We start from the raw sequence: 19,293 nt of genomic DNA on the forward strand, positions 1-19,293 counted from the left end.
GTGTGTGTGTATTTGTGTATATATATATGAGATTGTATGTTTAGAACTATAAATCACATTTAGGTAATTGCCTGACCAAATTTTTCTGGACTTACTGTTGTCAGATTGGATCTTGTTTCACACCATGCCTGAGCAAGAGCCAGTTATGTGTTTTGTATTACAAAGGTAATGCCAAATCTTTAGGGTAATTGTCTGGCACCAAGTTCCTCGAAACTATTACCTGCCAACTGTGGTTTGACCAAAGTCAAGTGTTTGGAGGAAGGAAAACAGTAGGAGCTAGGATGTCAATAACTGGTTTGTGAAAAACATCCCCAAGGAAGTAATTTCAGAGAGAAACTGAAGTTCAAGCTTCCATGTTTTGACTCCTGTTGTTTATTCAGGCAGAACTGCATGCCATGGGCCAGGAGCTGGAACAGGACATGGCACTTCCATGGGAGGAAGGCTGGGAAGCCTCAGTGCACCCCTGGTACTGCCTGGGGTCTCTTTCCCTGGATCTGCCAGGATCCATCACCACAGGAAGGAGGTGTCAATGTTCAGAGCTCAGGGCAAGCAGAACAAAGGCATTACTGTAATTCTTGCAGGCTGAACATTTTGCAATCTCAAGGCTAGAGGATGCTAACAGGATTGATCTGGAGAACAATTAACTACAAAATCAGATTCTGTACCAAGAGGGATATGTTAAAATAACTTGACAGCCACAACTGATCACATCCCTCTAACAAAGGATATAAATGATTACATTGAAGTAAGACTGAGGGTGTATTCTTTAAATCATGTTATGATGCTGTCAGTGCAAAGAAGGCTCACTAGTAAAGGAACAACTAAAATAATTCAAAACAAGTATATTTGAAATGCAAAATCCAATTCAGTCAAAAAATATACATTAACAGAAGTAAACAAAACTGAAAATTGTCAGGAATATAAAAAAAAATCCCTTTTGCCCTCCCCCTTTAAATTAAATATGCTGAAAACAACTTATAGAAAAACATTTTCTGCTCAAGACCAGACAAGCACCTAAGTGCAGTTTCAGGTACTTCTCCTGTGAGTGATGCAGTTTTTGATAGTTCAGCTAGGATTTAGTGTCTGTCAGAGGCACATAGATGATGGCTGCACAGCATAAAGAATTTTAAGTTTTACAATAAAGCTTTATGCTAAGGCAAGATAAACAATTATTTATTGAAAAATGTCACAAGTTAAGGAGGGGTTTCAGAAACCTAAAACTGCTATGTATACTTATATATGGACAGTGGTCACTTCAGCACCACTAACAGGGCACTGTAAAGACATTGCATTCCAGTGCTGCTACTTTATTACTATGTAGCAGGAGTGAAGAGACTTAAATTATTCTGCACTTTATGCAACATGCAAATCTGGAATTGGAATATAGCACCTCTTCTTTCTGTTTTGCTGACTCTCTCTGCCAGCACTGCACACATGCAGCAGCAGAGTGCTGCAAATCAGGATCACAGCACACAAAGCCTGTTGTCTGGAAAATTAATGGGACATCCCTGGACATCTCTGCCCTGAAGCTTCAGCTTGCAGAGGAACAGTTAACCCAGCTTCTGTGATGTTCATCAGCACTTGCTGGATGCCTCCAGCTGCTTACAGAAGCAGCATCCTTTCACATGGCATTTACAGATCGTGAACCTTTAGTATTTATACAGACTCCATAGGTTTCTGAATTTTAAGTAATCAGTATATTAGGAGAGCATTAGATATTTATTGGAACACCTTTTTCCTTTAGACTTCTCTCACTTGAAAAGCCTAAAGCCAACTAAGAGATTTAAACCAGTTCAACAGAAGCTGGCTCATCGTTGTACCATAGCCTAGGATGCATCTCAGTCTGCTGCACTGTGCAGTTACAAACTCTCCCTTTAAATGAACCTTTTTCACCCCATTACCTCACAGCAGTAGTGACCTGCACTCCCCCAAGAGACACTGTGCTGCCATCAGAACATGAGAGCCACACAACATGGGAAATTTGGTATTTGATCTTTTCATTCTAGTACAGTTTGCACTACTTGCAGCTATTTCAGAGTCTGCATAGGTGAATGAAAGCAGCACAACAGCTCTAACAGAGCCTCATTGTGGTTTGTGTATCAGTGGCCTTTGTCACACCTTAATAAGTTTTAACTCACAATGAGGTACCTCAGAAATTGGCAAATCCCACAGTGATACATACAGATTACAGCAGCAACTTGTGCAAGAACAGTAAACTCTATTTGACTGGTATGCTTCAACTAAGAAATCCAGCCATACATTGTAATTCGAAATTTGAATACAGAATGGGATAATTTAATGGCATATCGGGGATTAAGTCCCACAGTTTGTGGATCAGTGCGTTTACACGAGGATCTCCGCAGTCAGTCCCAGCTAGTGATTCTCTCCTGCTCGGGGATCAGGCTCCAGTTGGGCGAGGGCCTGTCAGTCGCCAGCCAGTCAAAGTCATCCACCAGGTTCCAGTTGTTACTGTTTCTGTCCAGCCCAGACGACTCGAAATCTCGCTCGATCCCGGGGTAGCTCCAGGAGTAGGGGGCGAAGGAGACCTCGGAGCAGGCCTCGATCACGGCGCGGCTGGTCACCTGCACGTAGACGCGGCAGTCGCGTGTGCGGTGGGTGCGGAGCTGCTGGCAGGCCAGCGCCAGCAGGCAGTCGCTGCAGCCGTCCACCAGCACGGAGGTGGACACGGGCCCGCAGAGCACGGTGCAGCCGCTGCAGTCGCGCACCCGCAGCGTGTTGGGGTTGCCGCGGAGCCGCACCCGGCAGCCGCGCAGCTCCGCCAGCAGCACGTCCCGCTGCAGCAGCTCCGCGGGGCCGAGCTCCAGCTCCGCGTCCTGGGCGCCGCTGAACCCGCACAGCGGCGGCCCGCCCGACTCGCCCTCGGCGATGCCGGGGCCGAGCTCGGGCGCGGCGGGGTCCGGCGGGGCGGGCTCGGCGGGGCGCGGGGCGCTGCCCGGGGCCGCTTCCTTCTTGAGGGCGCGGAAGGCGAATTTCTTCTTGGGCTGCAGCTGCTGCCGCCGCGCCGCCAAGTCCCCTTGCAGCCGCGCCACGGTCTCCTGCCCCTGCCGCACCTCGTAGGGCGCCAGGAACCGCACGCTGCCCGTCAGCAGCTTCTGCAGCGCCTGCAGGCGGGCGGCCGCCTCCTCCAGCGTCCCCGCCGCCAGCAGCGCCTCCACGGCCTCCCGCTCCCGGGCGAAGGCGGCCAGGAAGAACTCGCTCTGCTCCTCCTTCACTACCTGCGCCTCCTTCTTTTGCCGCTGCCGCTCCACGCCCTGCTGCCGCTCCGCTTCCCGCCGCTGCAGCCGCTCCGGCAGCACCACGGCGGAGGCGGCCGAGCCCGCGGCCACCTCGGGCTGCGAGGGAGCCGCCACGGCCGCTGCCTCTGCCGGCGCCGCCATCTTGCCGCTCGCCTCCCCTGCGGTCACCAAGCGGCGCGCGGATTGGCTGCCCACAGCCCTGGCTGCGTCGCCGCCGCCGATTGGCGGCCCGGGAGGCGCGCGGCGGGGGAGGGCGGGAGGGCCGGAGGGAGGGGTCCCCCGCGGTCTTAAAGGGGCCGCCGCCTCTCCGCGAGATGGGGTGAGTGCTGGCGGCAGGTGCCGCGCGGGGCGGGTTATCCCGCTTCCCAAATTAGCTCGGGATATAAATGAGCCCCCGCCCCGCTCCCCCGCTGTGCCCGCGCGGAGCTGCCCGCTTCTCCCCGCTGCTGTGCTTACACCCACACCTCCCCTCCCGGGCCGCGCCCGTCGCCGCCGGCCCTGGGCACGGGGGCTCCCGCGAGCGGCGGGGCCGGGCGGGCTCGGGAAGGGGCGGCTCGGCTCGGCTGGGCTCGGTGCGGGCTCGGGCGGGAGGCGGAGGGGCCGCAGCCCAGAGCTCCACCTGCCCTCCCGGGCGGGCTCGGGGCCGCCCCGAGGCGCCCCGCGCTGCCCCGTGCTCTCCGGAGGCGCCGGGCGGTCGCGGCCCCGTGCCCGGGTGGGGGCCCCCGGCTGCCTCACACGGCCGGCGCTTCCGGGAGGCTCCGTGCTCTAGTAAACCTTCCCTGCTGCCTCCCTCTCCCCAGTGAAGTGGCCGAGGAAAAGGCTGCTGAGCCTTGCAGGTAACTGCAAAGGTGCTGCCAGGTGGATCGAGTTCTTCCTCGCTGCTAATTTGGTTTCTGGAGTGTTTTGTTCCAGAAGAGAGCTCGGTTCTTGAGGGAAAAGTGGGAGCAGTGCCAGTGGATTACTGTGCCCCTGAGGGAGGGCTGTATGAGCAATCCACAGAGGCCTATATGGAAACATGGGAAGGAAGGCTTTTATAATTAGGAGATGTGTATTAAAGTAAATTTGCAGCAGGAACCAGAAATTAAGTACACTATCTGTAAAGTAAAAAAGTGACCATTGTTTTGCTGTATTCGTTTGAGCTTTTTTGGATTTTAATTTGTGCAAAGAAAGTTAACACTAAGCACTCTTTTAGTAATATGGAAAAAACTCTAACTCCTGTCTATTTCTACAAATACCATCTTCTTCCCCTTGTCATTCTGAAGTCACTTGTAACAAATTGACAGGACCTAAGACTGTCCATTGAAACAAAAAGGTGGTAAACCCAAAGCAGATAATCTGACTTTTCTGTCTTCTGTTTGGCAATAGCATGAGTTTTTTACCTTATGTTCCTGTTTGGAAGTATAGATTGTTATGTCCCTTAAGGTTAGCATTTAAAAGTACCCTTTAGCTTCAAAGTAGCTGTTGTTTTCTGAGAATGTGGTTTAATTTCTGTGTTAGATATGATATAATGTTGTTAGAATGTATGGAGTACCTGAACCTTACATGCAATAATGTCAGTCCAGTTTGGATGACAGAGGAAAGGCAGTGAAATGCCTTTAGTCCTTGCAAAAGACTCACACTAAAATAGAGAATGTTCTTTCCCTAACAGCGTTAGCATATAAACTGAGGGGATTGTCCGGGACCCTTACGTAACAGTAGCACTTTGGAGCAGGCTGGATGGGCAGTGGGATAGGTGAAGTGTTGGATGCATTACAGCTCTTAATGCAGCATTACGTCTGTTGCACTACTGCAGTGTTCAGAATTTTAGTTTTGAAGAATTAGATTGAGTCTTAAAAAGTAAAACCTCTTATGCTGTAGAATAGCACTGTGCTCAGACATGAAAAAGGAAGGGTTTTGAAATATTCTCACTTGATATTTTTTCCTAGCAATGTGTTTAAATGATACATTTAGTAGTATCATTAGGTATTTTTTTTCCTAATAAATAGTAAATCCACTCCTTTAGTTATTCCAGCAATGTTCCATTAGGCAGGAATATGCTGCAATTAATTTTCCATAAGAAAAAAATAATCCTTATTTCCATGTTGTTGAAAGATGTGAATGTTTCATTTTAGCTAGGAGGCTCTGTTTGCCTTATGCTCCCTTGAGTCTAGCTAATACAGGTGGTAACAGTGATGGAAGTGCTTATCCTGTACGTGAGGGTATTGACAGAAAAAGGTTTTTGCTGTTTTTCATATGCACAAATATTCGTTAATGCAGATGTGAGCCTGTGGATGAACTGCACTGGGTAAAAGAACTTCATGTTGGAATGATTGCAAGCAAACCTTAGCGTGCACAGCACAGAATAAATGTTAAGTATTTTATGCTGTACTAATTACTCCTTATTGAATCTGGGCACTTAGGATGCTAGGTATTCTGAATTGTTTTTTCTATAGGCGATTGGAGGTTTAAATTAATGAGGACCAAATACCCTTGTGAATATGAGTGTCTGGGAGAGACTGGAAACTTTTCACCTTGCTAACGTGCACAATTGCTATTTTGGTCAAAAAGCAAAAGTATACCCAGAGACAAGAAGGTAAAATGTATGACCATAATGAAAAATTCTTCCAACTGTTTGATGTTCCAAAATTACTTTCCACATTTTCCACACTTACAATTTGAGGTTTTGTATAATTTATATTGGCATGTGCTTTCTTTTTTTTTTTTTTTTTTTTTTTTTTTTTTTTTTTTTTTTGGTGGTCATACAACGACTGACAATTTTCCTCCTGACTTTGCTGGCAGCAACTTCTATGTTTTGAGGCTGCTGTGTGTGCCAGACAGTAACCACCTGAATAAAATGTAAGCTTTCTAGCTCAGGCTTGCAGTCACTTGGGTAAGCTGTAACAAGTAGTTTGGCTGTTTGAGGATATGAGAAAAACTAAGGTACATAATTCTCTGTGTTATATTTTTTCCTATTTTTTCCCTCTTGCCTGTGCTTTTGTTCCTTTCTGGTTTGAAGGTAGATAGTAGTCATTTCAGTAAGGCCTTGTGCCATTGTTTGAACTCTACAGTTTCCATTATTTTATGTGGAGGTGCAGGTTGCACTTGTTTACTTTGATCTAGTGCTGTGAAAGTCTGGAAATACGAGCTCCGTGTGTGCTTCCAGGTTTAAATCTGTGTCCCATGGTTATCAGTCATGAATGCTATCTGCCTGAAATATTTCCTACTGATTTGTTATAGCTCAACAGCATTACCTCATAGCCTTTTAAGTGAGATGTATTGTGTAGTTCAGCTGAAGGTTCAAGATCCTGTCTCGTTCCATCATTATTTTAAGAAGAGTGGGGAATAAAGGGGAGATCCACAGAGGCAACTGTGTGCTCAGCCTCATAATAATGGATTCTTACACCTGAGGTTCCTGTGCTTGTAAAAGTCAGGGACCTCATAGATGTGGCGTGATCTCAAGGTGTAGATTTGCAGTCTCTCAAGCAGAGGAAGGAAGGAAGGAAGTAGAGTTATTCCTTCTCATCAGTATGTATTCCCAACACTGACAATTTTTATTCCAAAGGGTGTTATGCATGTGTGTTGCACCATCACACAAAAATGCTGTGCGTGTTTTCAAGAAAAGCAGCAGCCTCTGTGCCTTGCATGGAGCCCTTATCTGCTAGATGTGATCTGTGTCTGCTAGATTGAGTTTCTGCAGCAGAGATTAGCAGAGCAGCGTAATTACTTCTGGCTACAAAGTAGGTACTTCAGTGCCTTGTGCAACCAGCGTTTCCACTGATGGTTTTAGTAAGGGCTCTTTGAACTCCTCTGGCTCTGTGATCAGGCATTAAAGATGTAAGCCATATTATGATTCATTTAAGATACTGTAGGCTGCACATTTGTCACGGTGCAATGGGGCTTCATTAAAAGTGAATGTTGAGTTACTGTATCTCGGTTCATTTGGAAAAAAGAAATTCTTTGAACGTTACGTTTGGCATACTGATTGATTTTTTTTTTTTTTTTTTAAAGCTTTTGTTTGCACTAAAATGTTGTGCTTTATATATATCTGGCCATATGGAAAGCCAGGACAATGTAAAATACATGTGTTTTTAAATCACTTATTGAGTGTTAAAGCTAAAACTATGAGACTTACTTGGTGCAACTTAATTGCTGTGAGTAATGCCAAAGCTTTGAATGTAATCCTTGGGAATGCTTAAGATACTAATTATATTCCAACCAGTCAAGGTGCACTTGTTTTGAAACTAGTCTGAGCTGGTCCCTTCTGAGAACATGGTGTTTCCAATGCCAAAGGTGGAGAAACAGATTTCAACAAAAATGAGTTATCCTTCAAAACCAGGGACAGGCTTCAAAGCATAGCACTTTATGACAAAAGGTACTTTCAGATTAACAAAGCAAGGCCCAAATATGCTAAACACAAGACCTCAAGAGCAGGAAGTGACTTAGGTTTGGTCCAGGTCTAGCTGCTGACTGCTATATAGAATCCTAGCTTGCTAATTGACTGTAGGTAAATTCTGGAGACTGGGTATGTAAGCTACAGTTACTGCTTTATGGACTCTCCCTTTGAGGCAATTATTCTATTAGTTATGGAGTTTCTGAGAGTTTTTTCATTGCCTTGCTTTACATTTCAGATACTTTTACAGTTATTTTTTAAAATGGATTTCAGAAAACTGTGGTTATTGGACTAGCCAGTTCAATGGATCACCTAGGTTCAATAGCATATCAAAGTTTTCTATTTTAGAATTGTGAATCTTACTTGGAAACATATTCCATTTATCTTTGAGTGATTTAAATAGAATTAACTCCAAGTCATATCCAAGTTTTCCTATTAGCTCTCCTGCAGTATATTCCCTAGTGGATAAAACTATACTTGTATTCTTTTTGCCATTTATTCATCTTAGGAAAAAGTCTGTCAGCTATAATTTTGAATGAGGGCTTCCTCCTCCTATTATTAGCATTTGTTCTCCAGTCTAAATCTGAGAATAAATTCCATTCGTACTGATACCCATTCTAGTCATAATATAAAGATTTCTTTTACAGCAATCTTCATTCATATCCAATTCTTACCCAGTTGATTTCATAGCAGGAACTCAAAAATGTCCAAGTAAAACTATTCTGTCTCAAAAGTTCTGACTTAGGTTATTCATAATGTCCCTTCTGTTTGTCCATTTTGTCTTGTCCTTATACAAGTGTGGCTTAGCAGGTCTGTGTTTCTTTCAAGAACACAAACGGCTTTGGTATAATTTACTATTCCACTGTGTTTCTGTATCCCTATTTCATGTTTTAGGCCTCCTTTTTTTTTGCTTAAATTCCTCCCATTTTTGTTTGGTTTTATTTTTTTTAAAACAACCTCCACAATACCACAATTGTATTAGGAATGCTTCTCTTGTTAGTTTCATTAACAGGCTGCTGTTTATAATTGGTACTATGTTTAAAAAAAAAACCAAACCTACACCCAAATCCTTGTGTCCAACTATTCATTAATATACTCATCTGTATTTCTGTATCCTTACTTCGTTGATTTTTTTCCATTAATTTGTGCTAGCCACATTAACTATGAATGTGATAGAAGGTTGTCCCAATTTCTGCTATCATTTTTAGTTTAAATTCTTCCATCAGTTTTGGCAGTGTTAGTTGGGCAAGATTACTTCTCCATTATTTCTGTAATAAAGCTCTGTCTCCAGAGGTGAGGGTATTTTTATTTTTTTCTGATACATTTCAGTGGCTGAATATCTTAAGATTATTCTAACTTGGAAGTGAGAGCTATTAATCTTTCGAACTTAATTCTCCATTTTAGGGTACTTTAGGCTGAAGAATATGAGACTATATTTAAATAACCTAGAGAATGATATAGTAATTCTTGATCTGTTCCAGTAATAATTTTGAATTGCAATTTGTTTAAATGGAACCTCCAGTCACCATGTTTTCTTTGGCTTTACTTAATTGTTGCTGTGTGTCAGATCCCCATCTCAGAGAAGCACAGTTCTCCAAAATCTGCTTTTTAGATTCATCATAGACCAGCCCTGTTGGCCTTCACACACTCTCCAGTCACAGAAACCTGTCTGTCTTCTGGTATTGGTGGAAATCTCTTGTTCTGAGGTTCACTCTTCATTACCCCCTCTCACTGCCTATGTCCTTACCAGTCACCCCTTAAGATACCTTTGGTTAAGTAGTCCTGCCTTTGGTGTGATGATTGATACTGGAGTCATGCAGCTTTACAAATTACATCATGCAATTATGACCCAGGTTTTGCAAGTACTGTTTTGGATAAGGAAGGCATGGTATCAAGCTGAACATTGTAATGTCTAGGTAACTTTTATGGGTGAGTCATCAAAATAGTGGTGGTAATTGTTCAGAATTTGGTGGATATTGAACTGAATTTTTTGTGTGGTATGTTAGGTTTATGTTCCAAGTTAAAGTCCTTGTCTGTTTTCATGCTGCTGTATTTGGGTGCCCTACTTTTCAAGTGACCTCTACCTCTCTATTGCCTGTGCCCTTTAATGATGACCTATTTGTTTCTGTGCCTTCAAGCTTAGCTATTTTTTAAAATTTAAATAATTAATTAAGCCATGTGTAGATAAGTAAAAGGTGTGACTGGTGATGAGCTGACGTAAGAAACACATTAATGAATGGAAAGAAAAAGCATGGGAGGAAGAAGTGTCATCAATAGAGCTGAAGGATTCAGGCTGAGGAAGCAAGGCTGCAGTGAAGCAAATGGCATTCTTTTCCTTGCAATATATCTCTGAAAGGATGCAGTGAGTTGAGGTTACAACCATCTATTAATGCAAAAACCTTGAAATGCCTGTGGAATTAATTCCTTTAATGCACTAGTTTAGTCCTTACATTCTTCATTATGAATCTATTGCTGCCTTACCTTCTTTTGGGGTACTAATTTATGATTGAAGAAGAATTGGAGTGCATGTGATGCAGACCTGAAAAAATGGTCTGAATATTAGCAAAGTGACTTGATGTAGGAGAAACCTGGAGACAGAAAGAATAAGGATGTTTTGTACCCCCTTATTTTCTCCCTCTCAATATCTAGGCATAGTTTTCAGTTCTTCACAGTCTGTCATTTCAGGGCAATGTATTGGATCACTCCAAATGTCATTTGGTGTCTTTGCACACCTATGAGAGTGGTGTTTGTTAAACAGCATGGTCACAGTTTGACAGCTGGTGTCAAAATACAGCCAAGTAGTTTGTTGTGTGATGAGTGCACGTGACGTTCCCAGTCGCTGTTTTTACACCAACGTCTCTCAGTCTTCCAAAGATTTCTCTTCTTCCTTTTGACACTGGTCTTTCCTCTCTTGTGCTTATTTCCCCTTGCTCCTTATAAAGCTGCTACAGGAAAGAAAATGTATTAATGTGATGGTGGAAGCTAAAGAAGGGCAGCAACTGATTGTGCATTGTACATAGGACTCTGGTTGAAGATGACAGCTCTGAGCAGGTGACCTTGAGGTCGAAGAATGTTGACATACAAGGGTCTTTTGTATTCAGGCAGTAAGGCAGTGAGAAGAGGGGCAACCTCTCAGGGCAGTGACACCCAGTTCTGAAACACCACGTGATGCTCTTAAAACAGCATGAGTACCTGCCAGGAAAAAGCAGTAGTTCTTTACAAACATGGTCTGAGAAATTCTGTAGTACACCTGAAAGTGGTAACATTACAGCTTCAGACCTCTGCATTCAGACCTCTTAGTACTGAAGGTAACATTAAGTGTGTACTTCAGTATGACCTATAAAGTTACATCCAACCCTTGATTTTTTTTTGGTAACCATTTCTACCTGTGAACAAATATAGCAAATGTGTGTAGATATGGAGAAATCTAGTTACTGCAGGGTGCTTCATTGTATAGATGATGCTAGTTCTCCTTCCCTTTTTGTACTGTACCTGCTTAGTAATGCTCTTGTCAATGCTGCCTTGAAACATCCTTTAGGGAAAGTAAGTTATAGTACCATCATGGAAAACTTATGTAGGATTCCTTGTGTTTCTTATGGTAACAGAATCCATTCAAAATCACTTGCCTTCCTTTCTCCAGTTCCTTCTTTGTATCGTATTGCCTGCTTCCTATTTGTGGTTTCTGTAGGACTGGGAGAGTAATAATAATAACAACATACTGATCAGATGCTCGGCCTTGTAACCTCTGAAACAAAGTTCCTTCCTGTTAACCAAATAAGAATGCTAGTGGTGTTCCTCCATACAAGTTCTCACTTGGGCAATATTCTCTAAAGCCAGTGAAGCTGAGCAGGTTTGAATTCAGGGCAGTTTGGCCTTGAAGCATTTACTCAAGTTAGGAACCTTGAAATGTTGGCCTTTTGGATTTTCTAATGCTGGTGTCAGGAGTATGGGCTTACAGCTCCTGCAGAGCTCTCTGGCACGTGGTGTTTGTGTCCGTGCAGTGGCTGTTGGGGTCCTTGCTGCAGTCATGAAAGTGCAGTTGATAATCTGGCCGATGGCCAAGGCACAGCCACGGGCAGGTTCGGTCTGGGCTGCACAAAGGATCTGCTGGACTCCTGCTGAGGTTTCTTTGCTTGGGCCCGACCCTTCCACTTTGGGAGTGATCTGAAACTTCACCTCACTTTTCTACTGGGGGTGTGCATGTAAACAAGGATTGTAGGCGAGTCTTGGCTTTGGCAAAAGTTTGGAATTGGCTGAATAATTAAAAAAATAATATAACCAGATTCTAATTGGAAAACAATGCTGAGGTGCTGAGATTTTTTTTTAAGATAAGCAGTCTGGCCAAGTTCTTTAAAAAGGTTCACTTAGTACACTGCCCTTAACCATTTTGATATAGTTGCTCAAAAAACCTAAAGCATTGTGAGAGGGTTTTTTTGAGCTGTGTGAAGCTAATAAAGAAGGATGTGTTACTAAATAAAGTCTTCAAATCCTTGTCTCTAAGGAGTTTTAACAAAGTTACTTAGGAATAAAATAGTAAAGTCCTTGGGAATTACCATAACTAGCAGAAAAAGGGTCTTAAAGATATTTTTTGTTGTTGTTTTTAAAAGCATTACCGTACATATATCTGCATGCTAAAAATCTCCTTTCAATCAAAATGGTTTTTTTAATAAACCAGGCTTCTCTGAATTATCTGCAAAATTAATTAAATTTTTAGAATTAAATTGTTCTCAATCAGTGAATGAAGTGAATGGTGGAAATTGGAAGTTTTCTATAACAAAAAAGCTTTGAACAAAGTTATTAATGCTTTTAGCTGAAGTAAACTGTAGAACAGCATTAATAAACTCTCAGTGCTATAACCTTTGACTTCAAATTAACAATTTTAGGTTACCCAAAACTTTTTAAAGTAGTTGAAGTTCTTGAATTTTGTTTCCAGCAAGGCTGATAAGAACATATCTAAAAATACTTAAAGTAGTATAGCTTGCCAGGGGATCAAATCTTGTATTTTTCAAGGTGACCCTGCATTTATTTTTCCGGGGAGCCCCCTGCACTTGCATTTATTTTTCTGGGGACCCCCTCCCACCCACCAAACTTATAGTGATTTACAGCTTTAATATGAAGGAAATCAGCCAAATTGTTAACATTAAGGTTAATTTTAATAGGATAAAAACTTTGTTTTACTTCCCTGTAACCCCAAACAAACCCCAACTTTTAACCTAAAGCCAGCAGCCTAGGCTAGGTCTCCAGACCTACGGGTTTCTGAAAAACACAACCCCCCAAAAAAAGGAGCCGAAGTTTTTAAAGGGCCTGGCTTTAAACGCGGAGCGAGGATCGCGCCGGGGCTGGGGACTCATCATGCCAGGGCGGCGGTGCGTGTGCCCGGGCGCCGGTCTGCGGCGTTGTGTCCCGGCGGAGCTGCGCGGCCGTGCCGTGCCGTGCCGTGCCGGGCCCGGCGGTGCGGTGCCGGTGGCGGCGGCGGTGCGGGCGCGGAGCGGAGCCGAGCGGAGCCGCGCTCTCCTCCCGCTTGCTTTCTCTTTCCCCCTCTCTCGCTCGCTCCCTCTCCCGCTCGCTCTCCCCCCTCCCTCCCTCGCTCTCTCGCTCTCCCTCTCTCTCTCCTACACTGCCAGCCCCTGATGTGATGGCGAAGAAACCCCGTTGACAAGGCACTGCTTTTTCATGACGGTGAGTTTCCCTTTGAGTGTATTATAATTTTGTGATAAAAATTTCAAGGAAAAAAAAAACACACAACCTCCTTCCTCCCTTCCTTCGGGGAGGGAAAAGAGAGGGGGGAAATCTATCTCCAGACAGACAGAAAAGAAAGAGGAGCAAATTAACAACCAGGAGTTGCCAAAACCAGGATATTAGGTTTCAGCCCAGAGAGCTATTGGCTCTGGGGCTATGTATATAAATATATATCTAGAGAGAGAGCGAGCGAGAGGGGAGACGAGGAGGAAGAAGAGAGATATTTTGTGGGTGGCTGTTGTTTGGGCAGATGTGGATTCACATGGAAATGAACTATATATATTAATTTTTTTTTTTTCCGCGAGGATGGTGGTGGTGGCTGCTGAGGGCACTTAAAAAAAAAAGTTGTTTCTTAAAATAAAGGCGCGGGGGGGGGGGGTTGAAGGGAGAGATAAGGTTTCAGGTCCAGGCTGATAGCTGCAGAGAGGGGAGAGGTTTGGGGTGGGTTTTTTTTTTTTTTTTTCCTTGCTGATGCCATGCAAATTCAGGAGAGGAGGGAAGAAAAATCTCTTTTAATGACTCATTGATTGAGCCGGTTTAAAATTAGTTGTTGTTGTTGTCTTTTTTTTTTTCCGCCCCCTTGATGGCCATCAAGAGAGGGATGGAAAGAGGAGAGGAGGGAGAGAGAGTGTGTGTGTATGTGTGAGTGTGAGAGAGTGAGAGGGAGAGAGGGGGATAGAGAGAGTGTGTGAGGGAGAAAGAAAAATAATCTTTTCAAATCTCCTCCCTCTTTTTTTTCCCCCCTCGTTTCTTTGCTTTTCTCTAAAGCTCTGTGGTCTGTGAAACAGTCTTTTCTTCCTCCTCGTCGGGAAAATGGAGACACTTCGTCTCTCTCCTGGCTGTGCAGCTGGGAAGGATTTTTCTTTTCTTTTTTCCTTTTTCGCTCATGGCTTGATTTTTTTCTTTCCCCCTTCCACTCGCCACCACCCTAATCTTGTCTTTTCTTTGAGCTTGTGTCTCAGAGTTGTACCTGCTGGGGATTTATTTTTCACTAATTTCCTCGTTTTCGGTGTCGCCACTAGATTTGATTTGATTTGTTTGGTTTTTTATTTGCAATTTCCTCCGAATCGCTCCGTGCCTCCTGCTTTTAACCGAGGAATGGAAACGGTGCCGCTTTTTGTGGGTGCGCGAAATGCTCGGGCGGTAGGTTTGGGCTAATGCGATTTTTTTTTTTCGCCTTTTCGGGATCGAGTTTTTCGATGTGCCTTTTATTTTATTTATTTAATTTTTTATTTTTCTTTCGGAGACAGAAAATATTTAATTGTAACGCCTCTTTAAAACACAATAAAGCGTCTCTTTCTGGAGTGACCCCCTTTGGCTTCGCTGTAGAGTGGATGTAAACCCGATCCTTTGTGCTGCTGGGATTATTTTGCGCAAAATAAGCAATATTTTGTAAATAGATTTTTTTACTTGTGGCTTAGAGAGAGTAGTAGGTTGTGAAGGGGGTTTTCTAAAATGGTCACTGTTCACATTTATTGAGTCATGGGCGGTATTCAAGTTTGTAAATTATATTTTGTTTTTTGGTATTTATTACAAAATTCAGTTATAGATGATGGCAGAAAATAGGTATAGAGACGTTAAAAGCCGGGCAAAATCGAACGACGCGTAGAGGGCACGCATGTATTTCCTTAGAGCTGTTGCTAATCACTGTGGAGGCCTCTGCCTTTCGCCATTCCGTGCTCGCCGCTCCTCTCCTTCCCCGGGCTCGGCAGCACGGGGTGGCCGAGGACTGCCGGGCAGAGAGGAGAGCGGCTCCGGCGGCGGCCCCGGCCGTGCCCGGGCTCGGCGGGCAGGCAGCCCCGGCTGCGCGGGGGAGCGGGAAGATGGCGCTGCCTGGCTCCCTGCCAGCGTTTGTTGCGCAGTTTCACCCGCTCTCCTCCCCCACGGGCGCCATTTTAAGGTCCTTTCTGCTGTCGCCGCGCCGTGTGGGGCGGTGCCGTCGCGCCCAGCTCGGGCCATATTTCTGTGTCTTGTCTGGGAAGCATTTCTGCTTTGGGCTTTGGGAGCCGAGATCTCCCCGAAATCCTCAAAGCTTTGCTTCCCTCCCGCACCCCCTCACTCCTTTCCTAATCCTTGGTCACCGTCTTGAGGAGCGGTTTAACAGCCTTGGCTCGCCCGGGCCCGTGCGCGCAGCTTCGATCCCGCCAAGAGTCCTTACAAGCTTGTTTTCTTTACCTCTGAAATACGCGTTTCTTGTCATTCAACGTATAGGAATTAATAAAAGATTTGAAAGAACATTTTTTTCTGAACGATGGCCGAAAAATAGAACATGACATTAAAAAGGAAATCCACCTTTAAAAAATGGTCCGGTGTAGTCCATAGGGCGAGGTATTCCTCATTGAAGAGGTTTCGGTAGTGCTTGTAAAAAAAAAAAAAAAAAGGTAATTTTTTTGGTGGGTAGGTTGCTTGTTTTGTTGCTGTTACAACTGTTATTGTTGCTGTTACGTAGTAGTATCTTGATGTAGGGAGGGGACTACGATATTTTCAAGTTTTTATTGCTCCTTTATGTCTAAGGGGAAGCTGCTTTTTCAAAATTACTTAATTTGACAGCTCCACCTTAATATATTTTTAAAGTTTTGTTTTGGTGCTGTTTTCAGGACGAGCACTTCAAATACCTTTTTTTTTCAAAATCACCTTTTTTTAAACATTTCTGTATGATTGCTCAGATCTCATGAGACTTCAGCTTAATACCAACATCACCTGTAGCTGGGAAGAGGAAGGTGTGCTGCCAAGCCAGCTTATGCTGTGCCTGCTAAGGAGTGTGGAATGCTTGTGTAATTCTTGGATTTCTGTTTTTTCTCACATCAGAGGTCAGCTTCCCCATTCTCATTGCTCATTCCTGATAGAAGTGGGAGATTTTTTAAAATTCAGAAATAATCTTAAGATGTTTTTAATTATTTAAATGTTTAAATTTTTTTGCCTGTTGAAGGGTTTTAAACAACATTTCTGTGAAATGCATTTACTGCTTGGAATATACAAAAAAATTGTCTGGATATAAACTGTCTTTTTAAAAGACTTTCCTGGGGACTTGTTGGCATTTTAGCTTTGAATAAAACACCAACTATGAAACTTATTTACAGAGATTTTGAATGTAGAATACAGTATTTGTTCACATATTTCAGAACTCTTATATCATTAAATTGACTGCTTCTTGGCGTGATTATTTTCATTAACAGGAATCTTGGGATCAAGGTGGTGAATTATTTTTTTAATGGTGGCATATCTATAAATAATAAAATTTCTCTCTTATGCCTTGAATGTCTGGGAGACTGTGTGTGATTTTCTTCATTAATTTGTGAAAATAGTGAAGAAATGGCAGAAGCAGGATAAAAATGACCACTTTATATTCTCTCAGGGCCTAGTACTTGCCAAATGACTATATGTAATCTGCACAGCTGCCTGCTTGCATTAAAGCACACCATATTCTCATCTTGCATAGAGATCTTGGTTGGTTACTACTTAAATATTCCAGATCTGTTATTTTTAGATGTGTTTTTGTCTCTCTGAGCTTAAAAGTTTGTGGCTGTTGTTGCAAGCAGCACTTTGCTTTGGGTGTCACTTGTTTGCACTGCTGGAGGAATGCAGAGCTCGCTCACCATGTTGATACAGTAGCCTGGTAGTGCTTCCGTTGATACCCCTTGGCTTACTCACTGGTGTGTGCTCACCTGGGTCTTCAGGTGTGTGCTTGTTTTGGGCATACTTGGAGTGCTTGCTTTGTGTGCAATACCTGTATCCTGGGGTTGAGAATGCTCTCACTAAATGTGTGGGCTCAGCTACAGAGATGGTTGTACTGTAGCTAAGTATTTACATCACTTTATGAATGTGCATCTTTCCTGCCCCAGCTCCCTCACATGTCCTTTCCCAGTACAGTTGATGTATTTATTTTAGTTCTACTGAGAGGAAAGGCCCAAAGTTGTGCTAGTATGAGCTGCATATCCAGTTTGCTCCAAGGTCCCTTTCTGTGTGCATGGAGTTTTCCAGCAGAGGGAAGCCCATGGCTGGAGCTGAAGAGCTCTAGGGTGCCTGGCTGTGGTGCCGGCTGCCTTTGCAGAGTTTTGCTGGTACACTTCACATGGTTTCCAGAGAAGTTGTAGCTGTATAGCTGCAGTTGGGTTTCACACTGAGGCTCTAATGGTCAATGATCGTGCCTCCTCATGCTGTATTAGGCTCGTGGTAAATCTAATGGCTGCTGCTTTTTAGGGGAGATGTAGCAGCCAGCGTCAGTGTGTCATTGCTGGCTGAGTACTGGCTGCAGAGCAGGCATAAGAGCCTCTTTGATAATGTAGTCACTGTTCAGAGAGTTGGCAGAATTCCTTGCAGTGCTTCTGCTGGAATAAGCTGCATCTGTACTTGAAAGGTTTTTTTTATTGCCATATAGACATGGGGATTGTCTACAAAAACAAGTGTGTTTTCCTTTCTTATGGTAGAGGAAAAGCAGTGACAATAATAAACTGTTCTAACATTCATTGTGACCTGCCACTGTTTTAATGTGAAAGAGTGAGCACTTTTGGGAGGGCCCTTGTTAACGCCACCATGAATGCATAAGCACGAATCTGAACTGAAGTTTTTTTCAGGTCATCACATAGTTAAATGAATATGTGTATTTTTTTCAAGTGTTAATTTGTTCCTGATTTCATAGTTGGAAAAAAACCCCAACTACTCTGTAATCTTTTGCTTTATTTGAGGTTTTAGACAAAATAAAGATTACCATCATTAACTAGCACAGAGACTATCAAGTTTTTTTTATTATTATTATTCTTTTATTTTCTTGCACTAGTTGAAAAATGTTCTAGGGCTAAGGGAATCCTTACCAAAAGAAATAGAAAGAAAGCAGGCAAAATCAGTGTAAAAACCTAACACAGTAACCTTACTCTCATTGAAGGTATTGAGAAGGGGTGGTGAAATGGAAAGGGAAGGTCTGGAGAGGAGGATTTAACTTCATTGCAAGAGACTGATTGATTATTTTTGTAAAGTCTGATCTTATGCCTTGTCTCAGGTGGAACTTGTTTTACTGTGAACTTGATCCAAGCGTGGAATTTCAAGACCTGGTGTTGGAGCTAGAATTTATTGAGATAAGTCAACTACAGAAGTTCTCTTGGCCCCACGGAAATAGGTGGCGAAATTTCTGTTGGCAGTTGGCAGTCAGCGAGGCATTGGCTTCAAGAAGGACAGCGTGGAGGATTTTCAGCTTGGATTTGGGGCGTTGATAAGGACTGCACTGCTGAAGTAGTTACACATCTGTCAATTAATCCTATTCACTTCTCAGTAGTTTCCCCAAACATAATAACTGAAAGGAGTATAAATGGCTGTTCAGCTAATTATTGGCAGTTGGTAGCAGATACTAACTAGCTCATCTGAACCATACTTGTGCAAAGTTTGGTTTTTAAACTAATATGGACTAGAGTGGCAATGAAAAGGTATATTAATTGGGCATTGGTTTATAAATGAACTGAGAAATATTCATTCATAAAGAAGTTACGGGCCTGCAGGATATTTTTTCAACATCTCTGGAAACTATCTCTCACAATAAGAAGTATGAAACTTGAGTATTCTCAAGTAGAAACAAGGTAAAAACCATCTGAGGGACTGACTGAACATTTCTTGGAGTATTGTTTTGCACAAAGAACATATGCTAGCAGTCTGCACTATAGCCTACAGTAGTTTGTAGAAATGCTTAAGGGCACCTCATATCTTCTGGGCAGGTGAATGTTTCCTTCCTAAGGAACTGCTGAGATCCTGCCTCCTGTGTGTCTTGTAGGATAAAACTGGGACCTTTCAGAATGTTTTATGAATATTGAAATTCCTGAGGAATCGTGTATGTGGTGGAGCAGCTTGGAGGACAGAGCCCAAAACAGGCCATAGGGTAGTGATGAGCATAGTCACTGCTGGAGGAAAGTCTGAGCCCAGCCTTTAGCCTGGGAGATCCCA

General features: G+C 43.4%; 2 protein-coding genes across 7 annotated transcripts in view; one reads left to right on the forward strand and one right to left on the reverse strand.

Annotated features, from left to right (window-relative positions):
- Nucleotides 1-822: 822 nt before the first annotated feature.
- On the reverse strand, nucleotides 823-3,398 carry TBCC (tubulin folding cofactor C). The gene has a single exon (XM_059469421.1). It carries the CDS (start codon nucleotides 3,396-3,398, stop codon nucleotides 2,364-2,366), a length of 1,035 nt encoding a protein of 344 aa, XP_059325404.1. The 3' UTR covers nucleotides 823-2,363.
- A 164-nt stretch (nucleotides 3,399-3,562) lies between these two features.
- Nucleotides 3,563-19,293, forward strand: part of BICRAL (BICRA like chromatin remodeling complex associated protein) — a 45,854-nt gene continuing 30,123 nt past the window's right edge. For 2 of the 6 annotated variants that reach the window (XM_059469445.1, XM_059469440.1), the window contains exon 1: nucleotides 13,235-13,305. The gene's annotated coding sequence lies outside the window, so the exon portion shown is untranslated. Of the gene's footprint in view, nucleotides 3,577-3,941; nucleotides 4,094-12,973; nucleotides 13,306-13,902; nucleotides 14,509-19,293 lie in introns of those variants that run through there. The other 4 variants (XM_059469443.1, XM_059469444.1, XM_059469441.1 and 1 more) reach the window with 4 other exon arrangements.

The sequence above is a fragment of the Ammospiza nelsoni genome, chromosome 3 (assembly GCF_027579445.1).
Source record: "Ammospiza nelsoni isolate bAmmNel1 chromosome 3, bAmmNel1.pri, whole genome shotgun sequence".
Taxonomy (NCBI): Eukaryota; Metazoa; Chordata; class Aves; order Passeriformes; family Passerellidae; genus Ammospiza; species Ammospiza nelsoni.